Genomic DNA, 10,317 nt, shown 5'->3' with positions numbered 1-10,317 from the left:
GGCATGTAAAAAAAGCACCTCAAAGGTATGGGAGCCTATGGGAGTCATTACTGGAGGTGTGGACTCATTTAGAGATAGTTAAAAGGGCTTCCTAAAAAGCCTTGAAAGGTCACCCGCGAGTTTGTGGAGCCTCTATGATGTCATGCATGATGTCAAATGAGATGCTTACACTAACTCTATATAATGAACCTCTTTGTATACACTTTTGCTTAATAAATCAACGAAGTTAGTGTCTACATTTTACTCTCCTCCCATTGTGTATGCAAGCGTCATCTTATTATGCGCATGCCATGAATGGTTCTCTAATCTACCCTATCGAAGGCTCATTTTTTGGAAACTCAGAAACAAAATGACAAAAAAAACTCAATGAAGCCCTTAAATAAACTCTAATAGTGCAGCCAAGATTTATGCCAAAATTTAAAGTACTTACCTGGATATATATATATATATATATATATATATATATATGCCCAATTCTGGAGCTTGAAAATTAAGGGCAAATAAATTTACAACCAGGCACTTCCATTTTTGAACCAGGAATTTTACACTACAAACCGGGATATGTGACTGGAACTTCAACTTTTAGTATGCCAAAAAGAGGAGCGACCTCGCCTTTGCGACTGGGAATAAAGACAACCCCCTCTTCTCTTTATAATTCAGCATGCATGCACAAGACTTCACGGCTGGTTGTTCCTCGCAAGTGCACAATCGAAACAATTCAACAGGACTTCACGGCTGGTTGTTCTTCACAAGTGCACAATCGAAACGCCATGGCCAAATTCTCTTCATTCAGATTCTTACCTGAGCCGAAAAAAAGAGATGAAAATAATGAGAATTCAAAATACTCTAAGAACCATGAACAATCCATAGAAAGCTGCCATACCGATGAAGACAATCTTATTGCTCCGTACATCATGCTCTTCCCAGGCATAAACAGGTGTAATCTCGTACACATCCTGAACAGCCTGCCAAAAGAGTAATCAATATGAACTAGAAGAGTTGTAAACCAAAAGCAAAGGCTTTTGCAAGGCGATAGCTTGCAGGATGACAAACCCGAATGATTCTTCCCTTCGTGTATAAAGAATGCCCTAACCAAATCGATCTACCTATTTTACATGATTCGGTTGGTTACGTGTTTTTCATAGCATAATGAACCATACAAGGTTGAGGTCCATCAACCTCTACGACTTAGCCTATTGCTCTCTCGTAGGCCATCATGGCACCCGAAACTTGTTCTGTAGCTCTCAAGGTACTTCGGTTGCTTCAGATTCACCAACAACGATGCCAAAAAGCAAAATGGCAATCCAATATGAAAATTTAGAGAGGGGAGATTATAAAAAATACTATATGTGCTTGGAGAATAAGTTTTCTTGCATGGAAAATAGTCACTTAATTTGTGGATTATCTGTATGTAATTGGTTAAATTTTCAGGTTATCCATTTTTTAACTGGAACTCGAGAAATAACATAATTATAGGATTATGTGTATGAAAGGAACATCTTCAGCTATCAATAACTATCCACCCACAAGACAAAAGCACTGGATGTTGAAAATTCCGAACCTGGAGCATGTGTGAGAATTCTGAACCTCCAATATTTAGAACTCCTTTTGCTCGAAGAATTTTGAAATCTTGTTGCTCCCACAGTAGCTGCTCCAACCACCTCTTTACCTGCAGATACTTCTCGATAACCAACAAAAGCATTGAAACGAAGGCCTACAGATACAGACAGCAGGCAAGACATCAAATACCTCATCAAGACAAACTGGGCGATTCTCCGTGACACACACAGTGGATACTTCTAGATCATGACAAAGTGACAAGGTCTTTGTGTTCACCAAATCTGAAAGCATTTTCCTACTAGCAAACTGCAGCAGAAAGTCATCAGAAAGTAATAAGGCCCCAGTTACTGGTTGCTTGTTTCAATATATAGCATTTATGTGATACAACCTTAGTCTCATACGCTCTGCAATGAAGAACATCATCCAGATCAACACTGCAATACTCTGACCGAACGATTTTTGCTAGAGAGTTGATTTGATGTATATCACTCTCCAACATCACAAGTTTGCTGGAGAAATTGTCCACTACACTACATAACTGATCGATTTTGTTGAGAATCACAACATCCTGCCACATAGACCAAAGCGCTCTCTCTCTCTCTCTCTCTCTCTCTCTCTCTCTCTCTCTCTCTCTCTCTCTCTGTGTGTGTGTGTGTGTGTGTGTGTGTGTGTGTGTGTGTGTGCGCTAATAAAAGGAGGAAAATGGTATAACCTTTCTATCACCCAAGTGTGGTAGATTGGTTATGCCATTTCCCTCTTGAATAACAGGTCTTGAGTTCAACTCTTCTCGTCATATAAGGTCTCATGGGATAGTTTCCTGCGACGTTAAAATATCCTTCTTCCCGGGTGTGTGTGTGGATGTGTGGGTGTGTGCTACTAAAAGGAGGAAAATGGTATAACCTTTCTATCACCCAAGTGTGGTAGATTGGTTATGCCATTTCCCTCTAGACTAACAGGTCTTGAGTTCAACTCTTCTCGTCAGATAGATCTTTAAGGTCTCTTGGGATAGTTTCCTACGACGTTAAAATACTCTTCTTCTTCTTCTTCTCTCTCTCTCTCTCTCTCTCCCCCCCCCCCCCCCCCCCCCCCCCCCCTCGGTTATGCCATTTCCCTTTGAATAACAGGTCTTGAGTTCAACTCTCCTCGTCGGATAGATCTTTAAGGTCTCTTGGGATAGTTTCCTAGACGTTAAAATTCTCTTCTTCTTCTTCTCTCTCTCTCTCTCTCTCTCTCTCTCTCTCTCTCTCTCTCTCTCAAGTGTGGTGGCTTGGTTATACCATTTCCCTCTTGAATAACAGGTCTTGAGTTCAACTCTCCTCGTCGGATAGATCTTTAAGGTCTCTTGGGATAGTTTCCTCAGTGTAACAAGGAATGGGCGGAACACAACCCAAACGACGAGTCCCGTTCCCAAAACGGAGTCGGAATGGAACGTCGTTCCGGAACGAAGTGTTTCGGAACGGAGGGAACATGAGGCGGAACGGCGAAACGCGGGCGGAACAGTCAAAAGTAGGCACTTGGGGGTAAAAAAGTAGGCTTTTCGGGTTGTTTGGGTAACATATTTGGTGCCCTTTGAGGGCAGGTTTGAAGGCAGATTTGGGGGCAGTTTTTGGGTTGTTTAGGAGTTTATTTGGGACTAAGCTGAATGCAGGTAGTTCAAGCCTTACTTTAGCCGACCGTTCCGGCCCCCCCTCCTCCCCGTTCCCGTCGCGTTCTGGACCCTCCCGTTCCCGTTCCCATTCCGTTTAACTATGAGTTTCCTACGACATTAAATTTCTCTTCTTCTTCTTCTTCTTCTTCTTCTTCTTTCTCTCTCTCTCTCTCTCTCTCTCTCTCTCTCTCCCCACACCATCTTCTCCGGACGATAGATGATGGGTTTATCTCACACCCCAAGTATATGGACACCCACCTATCTCATGGCATTAGATGTGTTATTGGTCAACGACGCACCTCATCTCACCAGTTGGAGATAGAGACTCGCCGATACAGAGGTATATCCCTAGAGGAGAGATTATGCTAGGTTTGCCAAGGAGAGCCAGAGAGAGAGGAGCACTATATCTACAAATGCAGAGCATACTACGAGATCTGTGGGCTTTGGCCCCTTTCACACATCATGGATTACTATGATCAGAGGTTCCTAGGTCTCTTCTTGATGGAGATCCATACTCACAGAGACTACCCTTAGGAGCAAAGGACCCACAAATAGAGGATCCATACAGAGCCAGATCATTTCTTTTTACAGAGGGACTACTTGGGATAGCCCACCACAGGTTATCCAATCACACCCTCATCGGGGCAGACTTGTTGATCGAGCCATCCAACTTGGCCCCTCACAACACCTGAGGATGCGAAGATCTTCACACCGTAAACGAGGTCTACATCGGGGGCTATGGAGCATCATTGAGCGACATCGAGACTCCCCCCCCCCCCCCCCCCGAGAGTTGACCATGGAGGACATTGAGGCCATACTACAGAGACCCATGAGAGAGCTCATGGGATGCCATTGTCTACTTCCCCCGCTAAGCACCTCATGTGATTGTACCCCCCCCCATATGTTTTGAGCTAATGTATTATGTGATGAGGACATTGATGATGATGAGGATGTGGGTTAGGCTCACATACCTACCCACTCTAGGTACCCTCATTTATCTTTATCTTATGTTCCCTTGACATTGTACTAGAGTCGCACATGGTTGTAACTTTGGCCTTATAAAGACGTTAATATAACATTTCACATCTCTCTCTCTCTCTCTCTTAGAAAGTGAATCAGATAATGCGGTGCGTATAGGTCACTCTCTCCTCTCTCTTAGAAAGTGAATCAGATAAGTGAAACAAAAAGGCAAGAAGAATGGCGGCGCACTACATGGTCACAAGCAAGAGGATGATTGCCATTGAAAAGGAGTTGAAAGAATGCAAAGCCCACATGGATGAGTGGAAGAAAGAGAAGAATTTAATTCTTGAATGGAAAAAGAGGGAGGAACAGGCGAGGGAACTAGAACGCAAGGAGTTCCGGGATGAAATTCAAGCTCTAAAAGGTAGCATCTCAGCCCTTAGGAAGGAACTCGACGAAACCAAAGAGGGAGGACGCCTTGAAGATGGAGAAATTCAGCCATCAATGATGGATGAGCTGAATAGTATACGAGCACAAGTCAAAGAAATAAAGGAGGAAGGAGAAAAGAAGACCTCATGGGTGGAGGTTCTCTCCAAAACGCAAAAGAAGATGGATGAGGCTGAAAAATGGATTGAAGTTGTCAAGAAGGGAAAGGGCAAGGAAATCCCGACTACACCCGACATCATCAACAAGACACTTGAAGAGGAACAACGAAGAAGGGTACGCGCTCTACACGTGAGAGTGACCGGCCTAAAAGATTCAGATAAGGTGGACCAAGAGGTGAAGAGCCTCATGTCCATGATGGGGGTGGAGAAGCCCTCACACACACAAGCTTGGAGAGTGGGCAAGATGAGTGAAGGTAATGGGGAGAGTTCAAAAGAGCGGGCTCTCATTTTGTGTTGTCCCTCCATGGAAGAAAAGAAAGACGTTTTAAAGAAGAGGCCAACCCTCAAGAAAACAAGTATCTTTTTAGGAGATGATCTTACACTCTCACAGCTTGCACATATGAGAGAGGTCATGCCAGAGATTATAGCAGCAAGGGAGAAGGGAAAGTTAGCTTTTTACAGAAATGGACGAGTAGTAATTACAGAGCACCGCTCTACATGACATTGCGAGACCTATGGGACCACTCTCAAGATGGCGGTTTGGAACTGTAATGGTTCGTATAGACTTGATGTGGGGGCCTTTGCGGACAGCTTCAGAGACAGACATTGTTTTCTACTCAAAGACTCATCAGGCTCCAGGACAGTTGATGCCGCACATGTCAGGATACAGATGGGAGACAGCTTGCCGGACATGCACCAGATCTACGCATGGGACTAGAGGATCAGGAGGTGTAGCAGTTCTTTTCAGAGAGGAGCTCCAACCACTACTGCACATAGTTCGGAGAGATGATCAGGCCAGATACTTGTGGGTGAGGCTGAGGGCAGAGACTAGACGTTTCTTGTACATCGCCATATGCTACTTTCCTCCCAGCACTTCAGTATATGCTTCACCCAGAGGACAGTCTCCTTACTCTGTACTTGATGATGATATCTGGGAGTTCTCCAGAGATGGAGACATCATACTCCTAGGGGATTTCAATGCCCGTACAAGCAGCTCACAGACGGTCTTCTATGACACCTCAGAGGAGATGCTTAGAGAGTTAGAGCCAGAGGAGATGGGACTTGAGAGATGCTCACATGACAGAGAGCATACAGAGTATGGGAGATACCTCAGGGAGATGACGACTACTCACAGTTTAGCCATACTGAATGGCTTACCGACCTTCCCATTGTCTACAGGTTTTACTTGTTTTCCATATAGACATGGGTCCAGCACTGTAGACTATGTTCTCACACATCCGAGCTTTATCTCTCACATTCAGGATTTCACAGTGGGGCCCAGGCCTGTAGGGATAGCAGTAGATCATGCACTTTTGACATTATCAGTCTCCTTTGAGTACAGTACATCTCAGGCCTCACGAGGTGGTAGACATCCACGCTATACTTTTACACCAGAGACTGACTCAGTCTATGCAGAGGAGATACGTAGGCTTTTATGCACATCAGAGCCAGTATACACAGTGGAGGAGATCACATCTATGCTGACAGTGACATTAAATGGAGCAGCGACAGAGACATACCCACACACTCAGCCTGGTCAAAGACGTCGTTCTGGGCACATGCCTCAGAACAACTGGTATGATGAGGAGTGTCGACAGAGTAGAGCTCAGATACAGCGGGAGCTTACATTGGGAGTGATCACCTATAGACAGTCTCGTATTGCTACACGACGACTAGTGCGACGGAAGAAGCGAGCTTTCTTGGTCCAGATGGAGCAAGATTTATATCAGCTCTTCCTTAGTAGAGATTCAGGAGAGGCTTGGTGTCTATTCCATGAGCAATCTCCCCCACCAGTGATTACTTCTACAAAGATATGGGGGCAGTATGCAGCATCTTTATACACTGTACCTGGACAACCACCACTACCAGATCCACCACAGCCATGTCTGGCTACGAGCACCTTCTTTACCACTGAGATGGTAAAGGAGGCCATTGACAGGATGAAGACCAGACGGGCACAGGATCATGAGGGTTTGGTAGCAGAGCACATTATACATGTTGGGGATTTGCTGGCAGAGATGCTTGCACGGTTATTCAACCGTGTCATGTGTGAGGGCTTCCCTGAGTCTTGGAGATTATCTACTATTGTACCTATCTTCAAGACAGGAGACCCCACAATACCGGGGAATTACCGTACTATCATGGTAGGACACACATTGGCACGGTTATATGCATCCATCCTTGAGCATAGGCTGAGCAGTTGGGCAGAGATTATGGGCATACGGGCACCTGGGCAGGCTGGTTTCAGGAGGGGTTTCTCCACACTAGATCATGTCTTTACACTCAGAGCTATCATTGAGGAGGGTCGAGCACATGGTAGACGGATATACTGCAGCTTGTGGATTTCCGCAAAGCTTTTGACACAGTACCGAGGGCCAGATTGATGCACCGGCTTATAGAATTGGGGGTACCCACAGAGCTGATATGGGAGATTATGGCATTGTACAGTTCACTGATGGGTCATGTACGCACATCAGAGGGGATATCTGACATAGTTCACTCCACTATCGGAGTGAAACAGGGATGCCCAATGTCCTCTACTTTATTTGGTATGTATGTTGATGAAGTCTCTGATTATATTGACAGAGGAGGAGATAGAGGTGCTCAGCTTGCGGGGACATGGATCCCTCTTTTATTATATGCTGACGATATTGTGTTGATATCAGACTAACCAGAGGGTATGCAGAGACATTTGGACGCATTGCATAGTTTTGCAGAGGATAGTGGATTGTCTGTCAACCTTGGTAAAACCAAGGTCATGGTATTTAATACCACGCCACAGTGGGTTAGGAGATCAGCACCTACTTCCACATATGGGCAGGACAATATGGAGTACACTGATGCATACACATATCTTGGGGTGGTCTTTAGTGGACCGAGGTTCACGTTGAAAGTGGCAGCAGACACTAGATTGACTCGTGCCTATGCAGCCCTAGGCGGTTTAGAGAGAATTTGTTTGCAAGTTCAGTTCCAGGAACCCCGAACAAAGCTTTGGCTTTTCGACACTTTGGTCGCTTCAGTTATGCACTACGGGGTTCATGTTTGGGGACCGTCTGTTGACAGTGCTGGATGGAGTAATATGGAGAGACCCTTGATATCTATGATTTCTAGGCTGATTAGAGCCAAGGCCTCAGTCCCACATGACATCATACGAGCGGAGCTAGCTGCCCCACCTATGGAGGTTGAGGCTCTCACCAGATCAGTATCATTTGTACACAGCTTATGGGACACCACCAGGGACAGGTATGCCAGGCTTGCTCTTGAGTCATCTAGACAGTTGGCATTACAAGGAAATACATCATGTTGGTATGCACAGATGAGCTCATGGTTTCAGAGGCATGGTTTCAGCATGGACAGGCTGCCCCCTTTCCAGTATTCTCTTGATGCACCATCTTTGGCTCTTACACGGATGGAGACTACTAGACTCATTCGGCAGGATCTTATCCAGCTTGATAACAAGAGGACATGGATAGAGCCATCACGGGAGTTGGGTACGAAGAGGGTTTTCTATAGAGAGCATCTTCTCCAACTCACGACAGATGGATTTGTCACACGGCCCGGTTACATGGACACACATCTATCTCACGGGTTACGATGTGCTCTAGGCCAGATTCGCACATCTTCACACCAGCTTGGGATTGAGACAGGTAGATTCAGAGGCATACCAACAGACAGTAGGATATGTCAGTTATGCCATGCAGAGCCAGAGACAGAGCTTCACTACATATGTCGCTACACAGTCTACTATGAGATACGGGGACGCTTTCATTGTTTATTCACAGATGGTTTTGACTCGTTAGATAGAGTCATGAGATATCAGGATCAAAGATGTCTCGGATTATTCCTACTTGAGATACAGAGACATAGAGATGAGTGGGCAAAGACAGAGACAGTCTCAGAGACGCATCTCAGATTTCTTCAGCCTGAGTACCACAGAGGCAGAGGGGACACCACCATCACAGAGCTCGGTTCCCACCCATACACACACCAGCGGTACTCTCATTGATCGAGCTATAGAGTTAGGGAGATCAAGACGACCGCGACTGAGGAGGGGAGCCACGTAGCACCGGCGGAGATTGCGGCAGAGGATCCACAGGATTCTAGCACGACACCCAGAGTGTCGATCAGGATAGGCTTCATGCTACTGCTATATTGTATCATGGTGACACTTATCCCCACTTTGTACCTTTATGGCATGATACCATTGATCAGCCTACCAGCCACCCATAGGAGTCAGTAGCACTCCTATCAGTTTCTTTGTTTGTAGTTTTCTTTGTTTGTACCCAGACTTGGTACTAGACTCATCATTGTAATCAGTTGGTCTCATAGGTCATTTTGGCCTTTTGTAGACGTTAATATATCATTTCATTTCATTTCTCTCTCTCTCTCTCTCTCTCTCTCTCTCTCTCTCTCTCTCTCTCTCTCTCTCTCTCTCTCTCTCTCTCTCTCTCTCTCTTTTTTTTTTTGAAAAATCAGGGCTGTATATTACTGAGTACAATTTAATCCCCAACGGATGCCAAAATAGCCTGTCACGTGGGGTATACAAGCTGAATGTAAGGATGAGAGCCACTATAGTGACAACTCGACTAGTACAATCTCATGGTGGTCTGTGTGATGAGTGGAGGAGAAACCACTCAAGGGGGGCATAATGCCATATAATCTGACCACCTGTAAGTGTGAAAAAGAGTGGAGCTCGGGCCCAACGCCGAAGAAAGGCAAATCGTCGAGCCTCGGCTGCTCTAGATGTACCTGAGGAAGAATCCCACTCCCAAATCAGGGTGTGAATGATGTCCAACCAAATGGCAATAAGGGTATCTTGAAGGAGCTGTGGAGCCGCACTGAGAATGTGAAGACAACGAGCTCTCCAAATATTCCATAGTGTAATGCTAGTGATGACTGAAAAAACTTCATCACGTGTCTGAGGATCCCCCTGCCATGCGATCTGTGGTAGCATAGCCAAAGTTCCTCGCCGATAACCAGTCGAGGTAAGCATAAGAGCTGGATCTGTGTCTGAGCCCTCGTAGAAAAGATGCGGTCCGGGCATCGGCATCAACCATGAGACAGAGGGTAGGATGTGCGGGGTGCATGATTTCGTGACACTCTCTCTCTCTCTCTCTCTCTCTCTCTCTCTCTCTCTCTCTCTCTCTCTCTCTCTCTCTCTCTCTCTCTCTCTCTCTCTCTCTCTCTCTCTCTCTCTCTCTCTCTCGGACATGGCTTCAGCATGGACAGCTTACCTCCCTTCCAGTACCCCCTTGATGCACCATCGTTGTCTCTTACACGGGTGGAGATTACTAGACTCATTTGTCAGGACCTGACCAAGTTGGAGACCAGGAAGACATGGATAGACCGACACAAGAGTTGGGCACGAAGGCTTTCTATAAAGAGCATCTTCTCCACCTCACAGGGGATGGGCTTGTGATTTGACCCAGCTATATGGATACACATCTATCTCATGGGTTACGGTGTGCCATTGGTCAAATACGGACATCTTCATACCAGCTTGAGATTGAGACCGGTAGATTCAGAGGCATACCAGCAGCCAGC

The 10,317-nt window shown here is 45.7% G+C and overlaps 1 protein-coding gene across 3 annotated transcripts in view; it reads right to left on the bottom strand.

Annotated features, from left to right (window-relative positions):
• Positions 1-357: 357 nt before the first annotated feature.
• The window catches only part of LOC147439899 (Cobalamin biosynthesis CobW-like protein), a 49,567-nt gene continuing 39,607 nt past the window's right edge, over positions 358-10,317 (bottom strand). For 2 of the 3 annotated variants that reach the window (XM_086485620.1, XM_086485622.1), the window contains 5 exons: positions 1,949-2,128; positions 1,750-1,866; positions 1,562-1,669; positions 884-965; positions 358-801 (listed from right to left, as the gene is read on the bottom strand). In XM_086485620.1, the coding sequence (XP_086341746.1) occupies positions 719-801; positions 884-965; positions 1,562-1,669; positions 1,750-1,866; positions 1,949-2,128 (570 nt within the window). In that variant the 3' untranslated portion in view covers positions 358-718. The remainder of the gene's footprint in view (positions 802-883; positions 966-1,561; positions 1,670-1,749; positions 1,867-1,948; positions 2,129-10,317) is intronic. The other variant, XM_086485621.1, reaches the window with a different exon arrangement.

This window comes from Adiantum capillus-veneris, chromosome 16 (genome assembly GCF_014529385.1).
Source record: "Adiantum capillus-veneris isolate H3 chromosome 16, ASM1452938v2, whole genome shotgun sequence".
Lineage (NCBI taxonomy): Eukaryota > Viridiplantae > Streptophyta > Polypodiopsida > Polypodiales > Pteridaceae > Adiantum > Adiantum capillus-veneris.
Note: the sequence above shows the minus strand (reverse complement) of the source record. Positions and strands in the feature narration are given on the sequence as shown.